This window comes from Carcharodon carcharias, chromosome 16, assembly GCF_017639515.1.
Source record: "Carcharodon carcharias isolate sCarCar2 chromosome 16, sCarCar2.pri, whole genome shotgun sequence".
Taxonomy (NCBI): Eukaryota; Metazoa; Chordata; class Chondrichthyes; order Lamniformes; family Lamnidae; genus Carcharodon; species Carcharodon carcharias.
The window spans coordinates 43,683,525-43,706,911 of NC_054482.1; the positions used below are offsets into that span (position 1 = coordinate 43,683,525).

At 44.2% G+C, this 23,387-nt stretch overlaps 1 protein-coding gene across 3 annotated transcripts in view; it reads right to left on the reverse strand.

The window, feature by feature from the left end:
* The window catches only part of axdnd1 (axonemal dynein light chain domain containing 1), a 227,355-nt gene that overhangs the window by 184,685 nt on the left and 19,283 nt on the right, over window positions 1-23,387 (reverse strand). For 2 of the 3 annotated variants that reach the window (XM_041207768.1, XM_041207767.1), the window contains 3 exons: window positions 21,684-21,859; window positions 19,370-19,473; window positions 5,844-5,964 (listed from right to left, as the gene is read on the reverse strand). In XM_041207768.1, the coding sequence (XP_041063702.1) occupies window positions 5,844-5,964; window positions 19,370-19,473; window positions 21,684-21,859 (401 nt within the window). Of the gene's footprint in view, window positions 1-5,843; window positions 5,965-19,369; window positions 19,474-21,683; window positions 21,860-23,387 lie in introns of those variants that run through there. The other variant, XM_041207769.1, reaches the window with a different exon arrangement.

Here is a 23,387-nt window from a genome sequence, read left to right on the forward strand (position 1 = left end):
GAAAGTATAGAACATGAAGGAGAGGCATCTTACTGAAATGTTTAACATCCTAAGCGAGTTAACAGGTTACAAACTGAGATGATCCTCTCAATCGAGAACTAGAGGGAATAGTTTCAGGATAAGGGGGTCACCCATTTACGATGGAGATGGGAAGGACTCTCTTCTCTCAGGGGGTTTTGAACTTTTGGAATTCACCTGCTGTCTAACGCATCAAAGGTGAGCAAAAGCTGATGGTGGAGACAGAGCTAGCAGTTGGAAGGGTGTTGCTGCTCTTGTTCCTCCTCCTGCTGGTGCTGCTCCTGGTTATCTTGCTCCTTAACTGAGCTACAGAGTAAAACATTTTAAGTGGCCCCATGCCGATCTTATAGAGCAAACCCCCAAAATTGTCAAGTAACCTCCAAACATGTCAAAGTAATCTCCAAAGATGTGAAAGTAACCTCTCGGCACAAGCTAGCAGCTATGAGGTTTTAATACTTATTGGCAAATTTCCCTGTCAAGTCTTGAAACCCCTCAGTTGTCATTATGTTCTTCCCTTGCTTTCACAGGTGAATTTGAAGCAGCCCAGAAAACAGTTAAATTGTAAAGATCGCTGTAATTGAGTGATTAATGTTAATTTCATTTTAATTGGGTTTAATTATTTTCAGGTGTTAAGCATTAACTTTTGTTAATGAAAACTGTGTTGTTTTGAGTTTGAAGGTGCTCGTTTGTAATGTTTGTACATAAAAGCCTATAAGTGTGTAAAGATGAGGCTCCAGTTCTATCCTTCACTGCCAGGCTAACTAGAGGGTCAACAAAAAATATTAAAATTGACAATCCTCCTCTCCCGAGGGGGTTGCCCGCAGTAAGCCTCACACATTGCAGTTAAATGTGGAAGACAGGTCGTTGCAGTCAGCTTCTTGGCACGCTGTCAATTTCCCTGGTTTTAACCCCCTCATTCATTCCCAAAACCACACAATCCTGCTTACACTTGACCCACTCGAGCATAAAATAACGTGTGATGACGTTGGGTGAGCATCCCGACGTCATCGCGCACTTGCACGATATTTTGATTGGTGGGCGAGAGCAGGAGCAGGAGTCAGAGATGCACCCACCATTAATTAAGAGCCAGTTAAGGCCATTAAAAAAGGCAACTGACACTGATTTTACATTGTCCATATGATTTCACGCTCATCGCACAGACAAAACGGGCAGGCAGCCAGTCAACAATTTGCAAAACCTCATCTATGGGCAGGATAAAAAGGGTCAGCAGCATTGCCATTGTGAGCAGTGAGTAGTTTGGTAGATAGTTTGCTGCTGGTGATTTACTGGTGCTTGGCAGCTTCATCTCTGTTTGGGGCTTCATTCTTAGCATTCCCAGGCTTCCTTTCAAAGCCTCCTTGGTGGCTTCAAGGACCCCAGAGGATTCAGACCACGTGGACTCTTCCAGGTCTCAGGCGGCCTTCTGTAACCCTGGTAATGGGGATTGTGGTCTCCACTGGAGGGATCTCCTCTGAGGAGGAAGAGAGGGGCAGAAGGGAGAGGAGGTCAGGTTGCAGCTTGCAGGGGAGTGACCTTTGGGAGGAGAGATGCAGGCACAAGGGGCAAGGAGCCAGCAGATTGTCCAAGGCATTAGGGGCCACAGAAGACACCGTTATCCTGTTGCCAGGGTTTACAGGCAGTGAAGCAACTACCTCAATATGTCCAAGGTGCAATGTCGAAGGAGGCTCCGCCTCTCAAGGGAGAGGGTGACCTCCATTTGTCAGATGATTGAGACTGAGACCACTTCCGTGTGGGTGGGCACCCCATGCCAATGGCTCTGAAGGTCACAGTGGCCCTCAGCTTCTATGCATCTGGCTCTTTCCAGGGCTCAGTGAGGGATCTGTGTGGAGTCTCCCAATCAGCTGTCCATAGTTGCGTAAAGCTGGTGACAGAAGCACTGTTCAGGCAGATACTGACTTTCATTCATTTCTGTACGGACAAGGCCAGTCAGGCTGAACAAGCCAGAGACTTTGCAGCAATTGCTAGGTTGCCCCGCATGCAGGGTGCATTCAATTGCACACGTGGCCATCAAGACGCCAGCGGGTCAGCCAAATGCCTTCATTAACAGGAAGGGCTTCCACTCCATGAACATGCAGATAGTGCGTAACCAGAAGATGCATATTCTGCAAGTCTGTGCAAGGTACCCTGGCAGCTCCCATGGCATGTACATCCTAAGACAGTCCCAGATGCTGAGGCTCTTCAGTGTTCCAGCCCGACTGGATAGATGGCTGCTGGGTGACAAGGTGGCTTATGACGCCTGTCCACCACCCAAGAACAGAGGCAGAGCAGCAGTATAACAGGAGCCATGCCTCCACAAGGGCGGTGATAGAGAGAACCATAGGTCTTCTGAAGATTCACTGCCGATTCCTGGACCTTTCAGGTGGAGCATTACAATGCCCCCCAATGATCGTGGTCGCATACAGCACTCTCCACAATCTGGCACTGGCAAAGGGGGACCCACTGGAGGAAGAGGACCTTGATGCAGCTCCACAGGCAACAGATGATGAATCCAGTAGTGAGTCCATAGAGGAGCATGGTGAAGAGAATGCTGAGGGCATGGAGGCAGACCTCTAACTACCTGGGAGGAAGGGAAACTAGGGACGTGTTGATCCAATGTTCCTTCAGCTAGGCTCCCAAATAAGTGCTACCACCCCATGCCAGGGCTGCCGCCTCCATCCCAGATGTCTGAAATGACCCTTTCCTTTGACCCCAAAGTCCACTCTGCCTGTGCAATAAAATTTAAAACCACTTATGTCTAGCATTACGTTCTGGGGTACCCTACACCACATCAAATAAAAAAGGTGAATCATACTCAGGCCATTACGACAAAAGGAAATTGACCTCATTTTGACAGTCCAAACAAATTAACAGAACCTTTTCTCATCTTCAACCCCAGACCAATACACATAACTAAAACATCGCACAACAGTAGATCACCCGTGACCAGTCCCTCTTAAACTTATGTTTGCGAGTGCTATGTCTTGGTGCTCCCCCCTCACTGGTAGCAGCATTGGAGGCAGCCTGCTGACTCTGTCATCCTGCTGGCCTTGATGACCTTGGCAGTTGTCCTCTGGCCAGTGGAGCCTGTGCTGGCCTCGCCCGAGAGGGAGCGGCCAGTGCCATGGCTAGCATCTCCCCAGTTGCCGCAGCTTCATCAGATGCCACCGTCACTAGCAGAGGGACAGAGTAGCTGCTGCTGTCATCCAGAGTGCCCTGAGAGGAGCCCTCAGAGATGACAGGCAGCTCATGTGTCAACATGAGGTCGCTCTGGACCTCCCTACTCGCCATTGATGGACGGGCACCTAGCTGGGATACTGGGTGCCTCACCCATTTCCCACACTGACACTGGCCACCTGAGGTTTGTACCTGTGTGAGGGCTTGCAGGTCCGAGCGCAACTCCCACGAACCCCTGATTCTGTTCCTGGAACTGCTCCTCCATGAGAGTCAGCACTCTCTCAATGGAGGAGGCAGTGCACTCGGCCATGAGGGTGAACGCAGTACTGATGCTCCGCATGGAGTCCTCCATAACGGAGGCCATGGCACCCATAACCTCATGGATCTCCGCCAGATCCTCCCACACATCTCGCTGCACATCCAGCATCTGCCGCCTAATGGATGACTGCAGAGGCTCATCATTGCCTTCAACTTGACATTGTTCTGGTCTCCAGTTGCCCTTCAATTGCTGACACCCTGGGCACTCTCTGCCTCCGCCGGCACCTCAAGCGAGTGCGAAGTGCCCTCACTGCTGTGCACCGACATTCTAGCCGCTGATCTAATGCCCGCCTAGGTGCTGGTATCTGAGCTGGTGCCTGGTTCAGAGAGCAAGTGTGACGCAGGTGTATCTAGAGCCTGGCGGTCCTCTGGCATCTGGGGTGGCTCTTCGGGGTCCTGTGCTTGAGTGCATGGTGGCAAATCAAAGGGAGAACAACATGTCATTAGTTTAAGTCATCACACTGTCACTGTGCATGCCAAGCACCCTGGGGAGACCATGGAGAACTGCATCATGGTGCCTTCGTCTTTCAATGATCAATGGAGTATCCATTTTTGAGGCTCTTATCAATGATGAGTCTGCACAAGAATGTTTGCACCATCCAAAACTTTCACCTCTACGCACCTCATCCTCTCCAGCTCCAAGGCATCCTGCTCATACCTGGTTAGGATTAGGAGGTTTTGGTGGCCTCAGCTGGTCTGTGACCTTTCAATATTGTTATGGGCCGTATTCTCCTGAAAGGACAGAGGAGTATTAATTAGTCCACTCTCTACCTGCAGCACCATTACAGCCTTTCCAACCCCACCTGAGGAGCACCTTGCAGGGCACATCGGAGTCGTGGCCCTCGAGCTGCAAGGCACTTAGTCCAAGCAGCCAGGGATCACCCCTTTGGCCAGCTCCAGCGTCATTGATGGTTGGCACGCAGACTAACACCCTTGAGCTCTACCGGGGGTGGGGGGGACAGCCAGGCCTTAACACCGCAACACACGGATCCATGCCAACATGGTACTCACCCTTCCTGAGCGCAGCCGAGCGTTAAACCTGTTGTGACACTGGACCACACAACTTCATGGCTGCTGACCAGTGTCGCCACCTCCTTTCAAGCTCTTTTTGTAAGGTGGCATGGCCTCCTCCTTCCATCCCTGTTCACAACACCGAAGATGTCTTCTTCACTGGCACCCTTCCAGTGAGGAGCTGCGTTTCATGATGGACGGGCCTTAATTGGCCCGCCAGTGTGAAATCGCAGTCTGGGGCCTGTTTCCCAGCCACCCCTGGACCCGCCGGCCACGCCCACCCACCGAACTCAAAATTCTGCCCTAAAGTTCAGCACAATAGTTCTCAGTGTCGGCACTATGAGCTGAAAGCATTGATTGCTCAGTTGTGTGTTTAGAGACATCACAGGATATCTCAACCGAATGGTATCATAGCAAGATTTGCAAATTTCTGCCACTGAGACACATTAATTCATCAGCTTTACTTATAATGAGTTCCACCAACTGCGTAAGGTCTGAAAGAGATGTGAAGTGAAGCTGCTAACCAAATACTTAGCTGAACAAATCCCCAAGAGATTTGTATTTGAATTGAATGCTTTTGGCCCTCCCTTAGACATTAGACACAGACAAAACAACAAAAATCTGAAACAACTTCAAATTGGAACATAATTTGTACATGAATCAGTTCTTAATCTTCTTAACCTGCTGAAACATACAGCACAATACAATGGTTCTTATTCCTGGATCCCTGAGATCTACATAGGTACCCAAAAAACAGCTTCAGCATTCCAGGAATATACTTGATGATTGTTTAGGCACGTGCTGTGTTCAGCTGGTGTATCGGATGCTGCATTTGTTTCATGGCTTCTGAATAGAACCTTGCTCAATCAGGTGAGACTTACGTTTCTTGGTAAATATTGGTAGGAGATTGACTGTTTTAAAGTGAAGTTGCTTGAGAAGAAAATGCTGAAGTACAATAATGCAGTAGTGATGCTTGAAAATGAGTTTTATCTTCACAAAACTCATTCCCAGGATGGTATCAACACTCCAGTAACCTTTTTATAGGTGTCTTTCAAAGAGCTCAGAGTAGGAGGATTCCTTCTTTTAATTGAGTCCTGATGATGATAGCCCCTCTTTTATGTAGTAACATGTATTACAAGTAAAGGTCTCAAAAATAAATTTTGTTTCTCATATCAGGAAATTTTATTTGAGAAATCCAAAATTGAACTAAAGTCACATCAGTGCCACATTGTGCCCAAGATATTTAAATACTGTTGACCGGAAGTAAAGCATAAATGAACTTTGCCACCAAACCATCCAGTTTTTCAAAATCTATAACTTACTACGACAGGTTGCTTTACAAGTTGAGCCCGAACAGCACTCTTGTCCATGGTTGTTGATACAGGAGGTACGGACTGCTCAGAGCATTTGGAATATACAGCATCACATAAAAATGAGATATCCCTGAAATTAAGATTGGGGAGCATGAAAATTATTACACAATTATCAAAAAAATCACAAAGGGAAAAAAACAAATATACCTTTTTTTTTTTAAAAATAATAAATTTTCATCCTACCTGTGCTGAGGATTTCAAAAGGCCTACAGATAAAATATTTAACTGGTTGACTTTTGTGATCCTTAATTAGATTACAACTTGACACACTTCCTTGACAAAACAGCTAAAGTGATCTCAGCTTATCCCCGATCTAAAACTTTGTCTTTGATTTAGTTGTAAACTGATATTACAGCATTAAAAAGCCCCACCTCCCAGTAGTGTTTCCACAACCTTTTTTTAAAATGAGAAATTGAGAAAAGAAGAAAGCAGTCTTTATTTACAAAGACAATTGCAGTAGACAAAAAGAGAAACTCATGTATGTTTCCCTCTTATGATTGTACAAGAAGTGAGCAGGGTCAACAGAAGCAAAAGGAAATCAAAAGTTTCAAAGGTGCCAAGCGAATGACTAAGGAACTTCGGGAATCCGAGGCAAGAAAGACATCATAAAAAGAGTAAAGCAGGAGATTAAAAATTGTACAGACAAGAAAACAATGATGAGTATGGCTATGACACAGTACTGGATATATTAGAAACCATAGAAAAGTTAGTGCAGAAAGAGGCCATTCAGCCCATTGTGTCTGCGCCAGCTAAAAGAAAAAAGAAACTAGTCGCTCATTTTGATCCCACCTCCCAACACCCGGTCTGTAGCCTTGCAGGTTACAACACTTCAGGTGCAGATCCAGTTACTTTTTAAATCAGTTGAGCATTTCACCCTCAACCACCAACTCAGGCAGTGAATTCCAGATGCCCTGGGTGAAAATGTTTTTCGTCATGGCCCCTCTAATCCTTCTACCAATCATCTTAAATCTGTCCCCCCAGTAATGGACCCCTCAGCTAAGGGAAACAAGTCTTTCCTGTCTACCCTATCTAAGCCCCTCATGATTTTGTACACCTCAATTAGGTCACCCCTTAGCCTCCCCTGTTCTAAGGGAAACAGCCCTAGTCTATCCAATCTCCCCTCACAGCTGCAATTTTCAAGCCCTGCAAACATTCTTGTAAATCTCCTCTACACTCTCTCCAGAGTAATTATGTCTTTCCTGTAATGTGGTGACCAGAACTGTACATAAAATTCCAGCTATGACCTAACCAGCATTTTATACAATTCCATCATTACATCCTGCTTTTGTATTCAATACCTCGCCCAATAAAGAAAAACATTCCATATGCTTTCTTGACCACCTTGTCCACCTGTCCTGCCATCCTCAAGAACCTGTGGTCATGCATTCCTAGCTCTCTCAATTCCTCAACCCTCTCAATAACTTACCGTTTATTGAGTATTCCCTTGCTTTGTTTGCCCTCCCCAAATGCATTACCTCACACTTTTCCGGATTGAATTCCATTTGCCACTTCTCCCCCCCACTTGACCAAACCATTGGATATAATTCTGGAGTCAACAGTTATCCTCTTCACTATCAATTACATAGCTAATTTTTGTGTCTTCTGCAAATTTCTCAATCATGCCTCCCACATTTAAGTCTAAACCATTAATATATACAACAAACAGCAAGAGCTCTAACACTGAACCTTGTGGAACGCCGCTGGAAACCATATTCAATTCGCAAAAACATCTAACGATTATTACCCTTTAGATAAAAACAAAATACTGCAGATGCTGCAAATCTGAAACAAAAACAGAAAATGCTGAACAAAACTCAGCAGGTCTAACAGCATCTGTGGAGAGAAAACAGAGTTAACATTTCGAGTCCGTATGACTCTGCTTCAAAGCTAAAGAGAAGTAAAAATGTGATGAAGTTTATACTCTTTAAAGGGAGTGGAGCAAGTGAAGCTGGATAGAAGGCCAGTGATAGGTGGGGACAAAGGAGAGAATGACAAAGATGTCATGAACAAAAGGACAAAGGGGTGTTAATGGTAGTGGTACTGGTTAAAGGAGGTGCTGATGGTGGCATTAAGATACGAAAGCAGAATGTGATAATAGCAGGACAAGGTAAGCACTCTGGAAAGAATAAAATGAACAAGTGACAGATGGCCCTAGTGGGGGTATGGTGGGGGGCGGGGAAAGTGGTGGGAAAAAAGATAAAAAATAGGATAAAATAATGAATAAAAATGAAAAATAAAAAAAAGTAGATAAAAATAAAAATTTAAAAATAACAATGAATATTGTAAAAAGGGGATAAAAAGGTATGAGAATGGAGGAGAGAGTTCATGATCTGAAGCTGTTGAACTCAGTTTTGAGTCCAGCAGGCTGTAAAGTGCCTAATCGGAAGATGAGGTGCTGTGCCTCCAGTTTGTGTTGGGCTTCACTGGAACATTGCAGCTGGCCAAGGATGGACATGTGGGCATGACAGCAGGATGGTGTGTTGAAATGGCAAGCAACAGGAAGGTCTTGGTCATGCTTGCAGACATACCAAAGGTGTACCGCAAAGCGGTCACCCAGTCTGCACTTGGTCTCTCCAATGTAGAGGGGACCGTATTGGGAGCATTGGAATGCAGTAGGCCAAATTCAAGGAGGTGCAAGTGAAGTGCTGCTTCACTTGAAAGGAGTGTTTGGGCCCTTGGATGGTGAGGAGGGAGGAGGTAAAGGTGCAGGTATTGCGCCCTCTGCGATTGCATGGGAAGGTGCTGTGGGAGGGGAATGAAGTGTTGGGGTGATGGAGGAGTGGACCAGGTTCTCTGGGATGGAGGGAACAGTCCCTATGGAATACCGCTGGGGGATTGGGGGGGGTTGAAGGGAAGATGTGTTTGGTGGTGGCATTATGCTGGAAATGGCGGAGGTTGATCCTTTGAATGCGGAGGCTGGTGGGGTGAAAAGTAAGGACAAGGGGAACCTATCATGGTTGTGAAAGGGAGAGGAAAGTGTGAGAGCAGAGGCACGGGAGATGGGTCGGAGATGGTTGAGGGCCCTGTCAACCACAGTGAAAGAAGGAAGACATCAAAAGCACTGTTTGGAAAGTGGCATCATCTGAACAGATGCGTCAAAGGCAAAGGAACTGAGAGAATGGGATGGATTCCCCATATGAAGCAGGGTGTGAGGAGCTGTAGTCAAGGTAGCTGTGGGAGTTGGTGGGCTTGTAATGAATATTGGTGGACAGTCTATTGCCAGAAATTGAGACGGAGAAGTCAAGGAAGGGAAGAGTCAGAGATGGACCATGTGAATGTGATGGAGGGGTGGAAATTGGAAGCAAAATTGATCAATTTTTCCAGGTTCAGACAAGAGCATGAAGCGGCACTAAAAGAGTCATCGATGTACCGAAGAAAGAGTTGTGGGATGGGGCCTGAGTAAGACTGGAACAAGGAATGTTCCACATGCCCCATAAAGAGACAGGAATAACTGGGGCCCATGCGGGTCCCCATAGCTGCAGCTTTTATTTGGAGGAAATGAGACAAGTTTAAGAAGAAATTGTTCAGTGAGAGAACAAGTTGAGCCAGACAGAGGAGAGTAGTGGTGGATGGGGACTGTTCGGGCCTCTGTTCGAGGAAGAAGCGGAGAGCCCTCAGACCATCCGGTGGGGAATGGAGGTGTAGAGGGATTTGAGGTTCATGGTGAAGAGGAGGCAGTTAGGACCAGGGAACTGGAAATTGTTGATATGACGTAGGGCATCAGAAGAATTGCAATGTAGGCGGGAAGAGACTGGACAAGGGGAGAGAGAACGGAGTAAAGATAGGAAGAAATTAGTTCCATGGGGCAGGAACAGGCTGACACAATGGGTCTACCAGGATAGTCCTGTTCGTGGATTTTGGGGAGGAGGTAGAAGGGGGCTGTTTGAGGTTGGGAGACTATGAAGTTGGAACCTGTGGAGGGAAGATCTCCAGAGGAGATGTGGTCAATGACAGTCCTGGACACAATGGCTTGATGTTCAATCGTGGGGTCATGGTCCAGGGGAGGTAGGAGGAAGTGTCTGAGAATTGGCGATCAGCCTCTGCAAGGTAGGGATCAGTACACCAGACAACAACAGCACCACCCTTGCCAGCAGGATTGATAACAAAGTCAGGGTTGGACCTGAGAGAAAGGAGTGCAGCAAGTTCAGAAGAAGACAGGTTAGAGTGGGTGAGAGGAGCAGAGAAATTGAGATGGCTGATGACACGCCGACAGTACTCAATGAAAAGACCATTGCAGGTAAGAGGCCAGAGGGAGGGGTCCAGGTAGAGGGAGAATATTGGAAGCAGATGAAAGGATCCATTGAACAGGGGGAGGATTCATGCCCAAAGAGGTGAGAATGGAGACGAAGGCGGTGGACGAAGAGTTCAGCATCATGCCGAGCCCAGAATCCATAAGGTGAGGGTGTAAGGGTTTGAAACTGAGCCCTTTGCTGAGTACTGAACGCTCAGCATCAGAGAGGGGAACGTCAGAGGGTATGGCCAATACACGGCAAGGGCTGGGATTAGAAGATGGGGTGGGGTCAGAGGGGCCGGAAGGGGTGGAGAGTCCTGGATGGGTGTTGGTATCAATGAGTTGTTGGACCATTACCCTTTGTTTCCTGTCACTGAGCCAATTTTGGATCCAACCTGTCACCTTCCCCTATATCCCATGAGATCCCACTTTCCTGACCAGTCTGCCATGTGGGACGGTGCCAAATGCCTTACTGAAATCCATGTAGGCAACATCCACTGCACTACCCTCATCAATCCTCCTTGTTACTGCCTCAAAAAATTCTATTAACTTAGTAATACACGATCTTCCCCTAACAAAGCCATGCTGCCTATCCCTGATCAATCCATGCCTTTCGAAGTGACAGATTATCCTGTCTCAGATTGTTTCTAATAATTTGCCCACCACCAAAATCTGGCCTATCACTTGCATCCTTTTTAAATAATGGTACAAAATTCACAGACCTTCAATCCTCTGGGATCTCACCTGTATCTAGTGAGGATTGGAAAATGATCCTCAGAGCATCCACTATATCCTCCCTGGCTTCCTTTAACAGCCTGGGATACAATCCATCTGGTCTTAGTAATTTATTCACCTTCAAGGGTGCCAGTTCCTCCAGTACTTCCTCTCTCACTATTCTTATTGTATCTAATATTTCACGCTCCTCAGAATGTCTGCATCATCCTCCTTCTTTGTGAAAACAGAGACATAGTGCTCATTGAGGACCTGCCCACATCTTCTGCATCAACCCACAAGTTACCATGTACATCTCTGACAGGCCCTACTTTTTCCTTAGTTATTATCTTGCTCTTAATGTACTGGTAAAAGATCTTTGGGTTTCCCTTGATTTTACCTACCAATATTTTTTCGTCTGTAGTGGTGCTACCAAGTCACTCTTGGAGATGGACATTGAAATACCCAACCCAGAGTACATTCTGCACCCTTGCCACCCTCAGTGCTTCCTCCAAGTGATGTTCAACATGGAGGAGTACTGATTCATTAGCTGAGGGGGGTGGCGGTGGTGTAACCATAAGAACATAAGAAAAAGGAGCAGGAGTAAGCCATTTGGGCCGTCAAGCCTGCCCCGCCATTCAATAAGATCATGGCTTATCTGCCCCAGGCTTCAACTCCTCTTTCATGCCACAGCCCTCAGCTCACCAATATTTCAAAAATCTATACACATCCTTTTTAATTACTTTCAGTGATCTCGCCTCCACAACTCTCTGGGTAGAGAATTCCAGACATTCACTACCCTCAGAGGAGAAATTCCTTTGCATCTCAGTTTTAAATGAGTGTCCCCTTATTCTGTAATTATGTCCCCTAGTTCAAGATCCCCCACTAGTGGAAACATCTTCTCAACATCTACCCTGTCATGTCTCCTCAGAATTTTGTATGTTTCAATAAGATCACCCCTCATTCTTCTAAACTCTAATGAATAAAGGCCTAACCTGTTTAGCCATTCTTGATAAGTCAGCCCCTTCATCCCAGGAATCAGCCTAGTGAATCTCTTTCAACTGTCTTCAATGCCAGTATATCCTTTCTTAAATAAAGAAAGCAAAACTATACACAGGTGCAGCCTCACCAACAATCTGTTGTAACAAAGCTTCCCTATTTTTAAGCTCCAACCCCCTAGCAGTACAAGCCAAAATTCCATTTGCCTTATTATTAGTTGCTGCACCTGCATGCTAACTTTTTGTGTTTCATGCACAAGAACACCCAGGTCCCTCTGTGCCGTACTTTTTTGGAGTCTCTCTCCATTTCAATAATAGTCTGCCTTTTGATTCTTCCTACCAAAGTGCATGACCTCACACTTTCCTACATTAAACTCTATCTGCCAGGTTTTTGCCTACTCACTCAACCTGTCTATTTCCCCTTGCAGATTCCTTATATCCTCATCACAATATGCCCTCCCACTTATTTTTGTATCGTCAGCAAATGGTGGAATTTGAATTCAATAAAAGTCTGGAATTAAAAGTCCAATGCTGTCCTTATCTGGTCTGGCCTACATGTAACTCCAGACCTACAATAATGTGGTTGACTCTTAACTGCCGCCTGAACAAGGGCAATTAGGGTTGGGTAATAAATGCTAGCCTAGCCAGCAATGCCCACATACCATGAATGAATAATAAAAAAAAATTCATTCTTGTTCTAATTTCTGTTGCACTCTTCTGCTTATATTTTCTGCCCCTTCCTGACACACATGATTATCGTTCGTCTCTTCACTACCTTGCATCTCTGCTCTTTCATCTATTTTTGGTTTTCTAAAACTGCCCTTCAATTGAACCCCTCCCCCCGACTAATTAGCTTAAAGCCCTATCTACAACCCTAGTTATACGATTCGCCAGGACACTGGTCCCAGCATGGCTCAGCAGGAGGTTTCCTTGTCCTTATGCCATGAAACTTCATGGGGTCTGGAGGCGATATTGAGGACTTCCAGGAAAACTCCTTACTGACAGTATACCACTGTGCTATCACCTCTGCTCAGCCATTTTAAAGGCCATTTAAGAGTCAACCATATTGTTCTAGGTCTGGAGTCGCATGTAGACCAGGTACAGGCAGCAGATTTCCTTCCCTAAAAGGACAATACTGAACCGGATGGGTCTTTAACAGCAATTGACAATGGTTTCATGGTCAAGATCAGACTTTTAATTTCAGATTTTTATCGAATTTAAATTCCACTATGGTGGGATTCGAACCTAGGTCCCCAGAGCATTACCCTATGTCTCTGGATTACTAGTCCTGTGACAACACCACTCCACTACCACCTCCCCCAATGATGGTAGGAGTCATCAACAGTTCTTTCAAACAGTACTTATTTACCAATCACACAACTGCTCATCAATGTTCAATTTGGATTCCACCAAGACCACTCAGGTCAAAGTCTTAGTCTAAACATGGACACAAAAGCTGAGTTCCAGGGAGTGCAATGTGAGTGCCTGCCCTTGACATCAAGGCAGCACTCAGCTTTGTGTAGCACCAAGAAGACCTTGTAAAACTGAAGTCAATGGGAATCAGATGGAAAAATCTCCATTGTCTGGTGTCATATCTGACATAAAGGAAGATGGCTAGGGGTGTTGAAGGCCAATTATCTCATCCCAGGATATTGCTCCAGAAGTGCTTTAGCGTAGCTCCTAGGCCCATCTATTTTCAACTGCTTCGTCAGTGACCGCCCTTGTATTATAAGGTCAGAAACAGGACTTTTTGGTGAATGCTTCAGAGTATTTGAATCCATTCACAATTCATCAGACAACGAAGCAGTCCATGACAGCATGCAACAATACCTGGATAACACTCCAGCTTGGGTTAATAAGAGGACTAATATTAGCACTATACCAATGTCAACCAATGACCATCTCAGTCAAGGAAAAAACTAATCACCTTCTACTGACATTCAATGGCATTACCATTGCTGAATTCCTCACCATCAATATCATGTGGGGCATCATTGGCCAGAAACTCAACTGGACCAGCCGGATAAAGGCCGTGGCTATCAAGTATCTCAGAGGCTGATTATTCTATGGTGACTGACAACTTCTGACTCCCCAAAACTTCTCTACCACCAAGACATACCAGAAGTGTGAAGGAATAATCTCCTGGATGGGTGCAGATGGACATATATTTTCCTTCATCATCACCGTATTAATAATCCTAGAACTCCTTACATAACAGCATTATGGGAATGCCTTCACCACATCAATACAAGAAGGTCACCCATCACCACCTTCTCAAGGGCCACCAGGGATGGGTAAAAATTCTGGCCCAGCTAGCAATACCCAGATGCTGAGAAAGAACTTATAACGATTTTTTGGTAATTAGTTAACATTTCAATCCAGCTTCTCTTTCCTATGTTCACAGCATTTCAAATACCACAGATGTTATTGTAACACTAAATGGTACTGTTTCAGAATTCCAAGGCCCTTATTCGCACAAAGACACATATCCAGTTCCCAGGCTCCACTGACTCTCATCCTCATCATTGTCTTTAATAGATTTATCCTCACTTTCAAATCCCTCCATTGTTTCAACCCAGCTCACTGATGCTTTTTAACCATATGTGCCTTATCTATATTATCCTACTTGTTTGTGCTCCTTCTGCACCGCCTTTGGTCGCACCTAGTTTTCTCCTCTCTCTGCTCCACAAATATAGTGTACTGCCTTTTGGAACTCTCTCCCAAGATGCCACTACCAAGTTAACTCTGTTCTCACTTTCAAAAATCTCAAAACCTCTCTCTTTGACCATTGCTTTGTCTCCACCCAACATTTTCCCTTTTGCTTAGTGCTCACTGTTTTCCCTCTTCAATGTAAAGTACTTGAACCATGAGTGCTAGTGAAATGTAAGTTTTTGCTGTTCCATTTCGATGTTGGTATTTTATTCATGGTTAATAACTAATAAAAAGGAATGTCTTCTTACTTTTGGGTTTAAGCAGTCAAATATGCATTTGGGGATGTATACTTTCTTGAGCATTCATCAGAAAAATACATGGACTGACATCACCAAAAGTTTGGACACTCTCCCTAGGTGCATAAACAATCCCCTCATGACACTATGCCTACCCCTTGTGAACAAGTATGCAATAATTATCAGTGCATACGCTCCAACAATGGCTAGTCCTGAGATATCAAGGATAAATTATAATGGGGGCCTGGACCACATGAGGGCAAGCTCAATGTGATGGGTGATTTCAATGCAAAGTTAGGAGCTGATTATTAGGCTTGGGATGGCATCCTGGTTCTCAAGGTGTGAGGAAATGCAACAGCAATGGCATGCTTCTCCTGAGGTTTTTTCCCCCTACTGGGGGCCAATCACCAACACCATCTTTAGACAGAAAGAAAAGTACAAAAACATTTGAATGCACCCTAGATCTAAACATCAGATTGACTTATCATCACCCAACAGAGCAACAAAAAATATTCTATGATCGCCAGGGTTATGAGGGGAGAGGAGTGCTCTGCAGACCACAGTATGCTACAATCCAAGATGAAATTTACTATCTCACCAAAAAGGATACCACCAAGCACTAGAACCCCCCCCCCTTCAAGAAAGCTAAATGTGCAGAACAGAAACTGGCATCCACAGAATGCTGCGAGCAATTCAGACTTGAGGAAAGCTATTCTCCAAAGAAAACCCAAGTGATGACGCTGAAGTGGCATGGTCAACCTTCAAATCAACAGTCCTGAAAGCTGCCAATGATGCCCTGGGAATGCAGAAAAGAAACCATTCAATGAACAAACAAACTGCTACAGGAACAAAGATGCAGCATGTGTAACATTGCCAGTGAACAAAGATACATCCACTGCTAAGGGATAACTCCAGGACAGCAAAAGGAGCCTGCAACAGAAGTTACATAGGATGCAAGAGGCATGGGGGGGTCAAACAAGCCAGAGAGCTTTAAGGGTACACTGATCAGCATGATATGGGGAACATCGATAAAGTCCTTAATTATGGTCCTCCCTCACGCGGCTACTCATCTGTTCTCAGCACTAATCTCTCCTGACAGACAGGACAATTATAAAAAAGAGTGCTGGGCTGTGCACTTTTGAAGGATGCTTAACTGCCCATCCACCGTAAATGGGACAGCTATAGGTAAGCTTCCAAACTGGCCCAAATGTAAAAATCTGGACAGGAAACCCTCTGTTATGAGAGGTTGACAAAGCCTCACCCTCAAGGAAAACTACAGGCTCAAATGGGAGAATCACAAATCTGGGGGACTCTAGTCAGCCAACAAACTCCAAAATTATATCAAAAAATGTGGGATCACAAATTAATCCTCAGGAGTTCAAGGATGCCATGACTGTTCACTTATACAAAGGAAAAGGACAAAAATCTGTGTGTGGCAACCACAAAGGAATCTCGCTGCTTGTAATATCTGGTAAGATTCTAGCAGAAGTTCTATTCAATAGAATGGCAAGCCACATAGCAGAACGCGTACTGCCAGAAAGTCAAAGTGGGTCCAAGAAAGGCAGAGGCACTGCAACTTGATCTTCATTCTTCAGCAAATATAAATAGAGAGGCCTTGTGGAAAGTCTTACTTGGATGTCCTAATAGACCTGTAAATCTGATACAGCAGTTACACGATGGAATGATGGCCAAAGTCGCAGACAGTGCCGTATGCACTGACTCCTTTGGCAAAACAAATGGTGTGAAGCAGAGGTGTCATGGCCCCTGTGCTCTTTGGTATATTCTTTACTGGCATGCTTTCTAGGACATTTGATGGAAATGTTGGTGGGATATACATCCAGTTCAGGAAAGATGGTAATTTCTTCAACCTATGATTGAAATCCTCAACCAAGGTATCAGAGATAATGATATGGGAATTGCTGTTTGCCAATGACTGTGCCCTCATGTCACACTGTGAGCATGGCCTTCAAAGGATCATGGACGGTTTTTCAAAAGTGGCTGATGACTATGAGCTAACCATAAGCTTAAGAAAAACAGAGGCACTCCACCAACCACCACCAAATTCTGACTATACACCCACCTACTATAATTATGAATGATATAACCCTGAAGGCTGTAGAAGCACAATCTCCAGAAATCTGAAGCAAAAACAAAACATGCTGGAAAAGCTCAGCAGGTCTGACTGTATCTGTGGAGAGAAAGACAGAAGAAGCTTTGAAGGGTCATATGGACTCAAAACGTTAACTGTCTTTCTCTCCACAGATGCTGTCAGACCTGCTGAGTTTTTCCAGCTCTTTTTTGTTTTTGTTACAACAAAACTTGCTGTGTACAAAGCTCTGGTAATACCTTCGCTCCTTAGATGCCTGTGAGCCATAGACTACCTACTCCAGCCATATTAAGCAATTAAACAGGTACCACGTGAGCTGCATTCAGAACATCATAGGCATCAAATGGGAAGGTAAAGTGCCCAACAATGAGATACGTCTAAGAGCAGAATTGTCTGGAATTGAAGCAATCATCATCAGAGCCCAGCTCAGATGAAGTGAACATGTAGTGTTTATGACTGATGTTAAAATCCTTAAGGCAATCATGTAGTCACAACTTGAACACTGCCCGTGAGGTAGGCTAACATTAAGATTCAAGTACTCCTTGAAGGCAAACCTCAGGAAATATGGCAATAGTAATGAAGACTTGCGCTCCAGAACTTGCTGTATCTCTAGCCAAGCTGTTCAAGTATAACTACAACACTGGAATCTACCTGGCAATATGGAAAATTGCTCTGGTACGTCTTGCCTCAAAACGCAGGACAAACCCAACTCGACCAATTACCGTTCCATCAGCCTACACTCGATCATCACCAAAGTGACAGTGCTATCAAGTGGCACTTACTCAGCAATAACCTGCTCACTGATGCAGTTTGGGTTCATCAAGGCCTGACTTCATTACAGCCTTGGTCCAAACATGGACAAAAGCGATGAACGCAAGAGGTGAGGTGAGAGTGACTGCCCTTGATATCAAGGCAGCATTTAACCAAGTGTGGTATCATGGAGCCCTAGCAAATTGTTGGAGGTCAATCATCTCAATCCCAGGACATTGCTGCAGGAGTTCCTCAGGGTAGTGTCCTAGGCCCAACCATCTTCAGCTACTTATCAATGACCTTCCCTCCATCATAAGGTCAAAGTGGAGATGCTCGCTGATGATTGCACAACGTTCAACACATTCACAATTCCTCAGATATGAAACAGACTGTGTTCATATGCAGTAACACCTAGAGAACATTCAGGCTTGGGCTGATAAATGGAAAGTTACATTCATGACAAACAAGTGCTAGGCAATGACAAATTCCAACGAGAGGGAATCTAAACATCTTCCCTTGACATTCAATGACATTACCAACGCTGAACATCCCCACCCCCACCCCACCCCCAACCATCAACATTCTGGGGGTTACCATTGACCAAAAACTGAATTGGACCAGCAATATAAATACTGTGGCTACAAGAGCAGATCAGAGGCTGGGAACTCTGCTGCTGAAGTAATTCATTTCCTGACTCCCCAAAGCTTGTCCATCATCTACAAGACACAAGTCACGAGTGTGATGGAATATGCTCCAATTGATTGAATGAGTGCAGCTCCAAGAACTCTCAAGAAGCTTGACATCATCCAGGACAAAGTAGCCCACTTTATTAGCACCCCATCCACCAGTTTAAATAGTCACTCCCTCCACCACCTGATGCACAATGGTAGCAGTGTGTTACCATCTACAAAACACACTGCAACAACTCACCAAGGCTCCTTCCATATCACCTTCTGAACCCACAACCTCTACCATCTGGGAGGGCAAGGGCAGCAGATGCGTGGGAACACCACAACCTGGAAGTTCCCCTTCATCCTGACGTAGAAATATATCACCGTTCCCTCACTGGGTCAAAATCTTGGAACTCCCTTTCTCAGCACTGTAGGTTTACCTACACCACTTGGACTGCAACTCACCACTACCTTCTTAAGGGCAATTAGGATTGGGCACTAAATGCTGGCTCAACCAGTGACATCCACATCCTGTGAAAGAATACACTAAAACAATTCCACCACAGACTGGGAGAAAATGCACAAGAAAGAACTATCTTGGGAGCAATTTCTAGCAGTGATGTTGGTTCCTTCAAACAGCAAGAATATGGGCAGCTAAGGACAAATGGCAAGATAGAAAGACCAGGCAGTCCCAACAAAAATCAGACAATTCATCCTTGCCTACACTGTGGAAAGCCATGCAGGTCTGCAATCACAATTCAGATCCAAGTTAAAACACACAACAGATGACTCTACATTTCGACCACCTTCGATAACAAAGGGAAACTGGACATGATGGGCAACATCCAGGACATTTTGTTTACACGTACTGAATGAAGTATCAATTCTATCTTTTCTCACAGCATCATTCGCAGCTATTGTGCTTCTAATGGTCACAATTTACTGAGTAAACAAAATCGAGTTCACTCCAAGTCCCTGAGGAAGTACACTGGGCTTTGCCGCTATAGTGCAACATATTCTACATAAACCTCACCACCTCAAGTGGTTCTAAAAACCTACCTTCCAGCTCGGGCCACTGAGACAGGCTGATCTATCAAATACTTGAATTTTGTTCTCCGAGTTGGGTGATGCCATACACGATCAGTTGGTTGGGTGTGATGTAACTGAGGAGACAGAGAATATAAAGCATTTGGGTATAGGGCATGGCATTGTTTAACTGAAATAAAGGAATGTGTCAGAATAAAATCCCAACATGCATTTTGCATATTTAAATTAAATAACTTTCACGTATAGAGTTTTTTAAAAAAAATCTGTGCATGATGGAAAAAGAATTGCCATAAGTGCACTATTATTGCCCCTTCAATTGAGGCCACATCATGATGGTGTTTTAATAAACTGACTGTAGAAAAAAATCTTTACTAATCTGCAACTGCCAGCACCCTGTAGCTTCACGGAAACCAGGAAAATCAAGAGAATTGTTGCAGTGGTTATCTGAAGAAACATCAGACAGAATTTAATGCCACCACCCCCTACATCCCAGCGCTCGGAGGCAAAGGGGCCATGTGACCAAGCAGGAAGGTGCAGGGTGGAGACACCCCTGCTTTCCCATGAACAAAGGGAACTGGAGTGAGACCCCATCCCCCTCTGTCCTTCAAATTGATCTCCCTCCTCACTGCACTCGCCAGGGCCTTCCTATCTGGCCCGGCAAACCTAACATACTCACCTGTTTCCTGCGCTCCATCATTGATGCCTGGTCTAGGCTACACAGCAGTACCAGTACTAGCCAACACTTTCAAAGCCTAGCCGGCAGCTGGTGCCTGATCAGGACTTAATCCCATCAGGCTTCTCGAAATTGGCAGTGGTGGGGTTGCCAGCAATTTTGTAGCTGCAACTATTAAATTCTGCTCCATATTTCTATACCCAGCCTTGAGTCACAATAAAGATGGTGGTCTGACTAGTAAACTAACTACCACACGGTTGGTTTTTAAAGGGATGTTGTCATCATCAAAAATTATTTCGGAAATCCATTTGTTGCCATTATTTGAAAAAAGCAATTATGAAAGAATGATATATTTCCTCCGAAAAGCTGTTGAAACTAGGTCAATCGAATAAAGTTACAAAATGGAAGTTGATAGATTTTTGTTAGACAAAGTTATTAAGAGTTACAGAACTGGAATCACCCCAACTTAATGGCCGGAACATTTCGCCATCTACTCCTCACAGACAAGCCAATAAACTGATTTGTATATCTTTGTTTTACTTTTATTTTTGGACTCAATTTCTCATTTCTAATCTGTGTATGTTTGTTGTGCTTTTATTAGTTTTCCTCATGTTTAGTAACTAATAAACTCGCTCTTTCTTTGACTCCAGACAGACTGGTTAAATTGGCTCCTTTTAAAACAAATATGTTTGGAATGGGAAAAGGTATCCATGAGAGAAGGGATCCTTTTTAAATTAATTTTGTAGTGACCAACTGAGGGGGGTTGAATAAAGAAAGGGAGTTCATGGAGTTAAGATATAGATGATCTAATTGAATGATAGGCTGGAGCCAGCACTGTCCTAACACCTTGATTAGCTCAAGAAAACTGAAGATAACAGAAGGAACTGCCACTTCCAACCATCACCAAGGAGGAGACGAAGAGCTTCCTGATATTTCAGCCAACTCGAGAAGGCAAAGAACAAGAGAGAAGACAACTGCTGTTAGCTAACAGAAAAATACTGTTAATTCCAGCCATGGAGATCAGCTTCATCCATCCGTTTGTCTGATCCAGGACCAGTAAACAGCTCTGAGGAGACTGCCACCATCAGCCATAGGGATCAGCAACCCCTGCTTGCCCTTTTGTCCAATCCGGGAGCAGTAAACCATTCCACCTGCTTTAGATAGCATGTCTTCTCTGCCTATTTAGGGAATGCTGCTTATTAATAATCTACCTTAAAATCACTTATGAATCTTCGACGACCTATTTTGGGTAATCTGAACCTTAAATTCTTTTGCAGAAAGGGAGAGAGAAAAAGAGATGGTGGGAGGGAGGAAGACTTGCATTTTTGTAGTGCTTTTCATGAAGCATGAATGTGCTTCACATCTCAAAGTACTTCACAGCCAATTAAGTGCAGTCATTACTGTGATGTAGGAAGGACCTATATAAATGCAAATCTTTATTTTATACTAAATTAGGGACTGTTTTCCCTGTTTTCACTATGACCTAGATGGAGGTTGGCCAAACTCATTTCAAAAAACATTTGAATATTAAGAACATAGGAGCAAGAGCGGGCCATATGGGCCCTTGAGCCCGTTCCATCATTCAATTAAATTGTGGCTGATGAATATCCCAAATCTATAAACTCACTTTGATTCCATAACCCTTGTCCTTACCTTAAAATCTTTTCGAGTTTTATTTTTCACCAATGGTCCAAGGGGTTCATCACGACAGCATGAATTTGTCATAGTTGTCAAAGCCAGCAGGATTTCTTCTGGGATGAAGTCATTCTGGAGACTTGATGGTGGATGTTGTTCAATGGCTTGTGGCTTATCCTTAAGTTTGGGTAATTCTGCAAAAACAGAGGTAGAAAATAAAATTAAACCAAACAGTTTCATTTAGCAAATCAACCAGAAATTAAATATAAAAATGTAATGGGTGAGTAGACTTCACTGTTGAGGGTGACCTTGTGATTCTCAAACAACAAAGTTGGTGCTTAAAGAGAAAGATCCTTATTCATCTCACAGAGCCATGAAACCCAACACTGTATATTCACAACATTATCGCTTTGTTTTTTTAAATTGACTTTTCTGCTGAACAAATAAAAGATGACTGCATCAAGTCACCTGACCACAGAGTTGACCTTTGTTTGTGAGCTATCCCCAGGAATTTCAAAAACAAAATAATTCTTTTCGCAGCTTCTGGAATTTCACATCTCATTGTGATCAATTAAATCAGAGGAAGTGCAGATGAACTGGCTCCCCCATCCTGAACTATCACAAAAGAGGGACACCAAATCTCATTATACTGGAAGAGATGTTATTAACCCTCTCATCTCTCTCCAAAGGAGAAACAGTGGAATTCTGGCCAGAAGCAGAGAAACTGTTGTTAAGAAATTGTTAAACTGCAATTAACTAATACTAGGCCATCTCACATGAACCAAATGTCATTACCACGGATCCTATCCCTGAATTACTCATGGACATACTGAACTTTTAGGTAAGACTTTTTTTTTAAAAAAGGACAAAGAAGCAAAAGCTGGCTGAGACTGTAAGGTTGCCACTTGCTGGAAATTTCCTACGTGGATTACTTGACCAACTAGTTCAGAGAGAATGGAATGTCACACCTAAAAGATGTGACACAGCCTACTTCAGGCAGAGGTATTTCAAAGGAAAAGATGCAAAATGAACAGTAATCTCCTGTGATTGCAATGATAATGGAAAATGATTACCATCTCAGCCAAAACAACCTCCTGTTGAATTATATCCCAGACTGTAAACATGAACTAAGTTGAAAAGAAAACAGATCTGGGTAAAGAATAGGTTTATTTTTCCCTTCCAGGAATACAGAAGGGAAAGGGTTTAAAAAAGCTAACTGCAACCTTAGTTCTGTGTGCTATTCTGGCATGTGTGTGCTGTGAAGGTCACAGCTGAGGAACACCAACTGGGCAGGCTGTGCTTGCAGGTAAAAAAAGTTCTCTCTGATTGCTCGAAGCAAGTCACAAGTCAGAAAAGCCGCAGTCGAAAAGGAAACAGGACAACCTCTTTCAGCTAATCTGCAGAACCAAGAATCTCCAACCCTGCTCAACTGCCAAAGTCAGCTCTACCAGAATCGCCCCAACTTAATGGCTGCAATGTTTCACCATGTACTCCTCACATACAAGCCACAAAACTAATTTGTATATCTTTGTTTTACTTTTATTTTTGGACTCAATTTCTCATTTCTAATCTGTGTACGGAGTTATGTTTTTATTCATTTTCCTCATGTTTAGTAACTAGTAATCTCGCTCTTTAACTCCAGACAGCCTGGTTAAATTGGCTCCTTTTAAAACAAATATGTTTGGAATGGGAAAAGGTATCCATGAGGGAAGGGATCCTTTT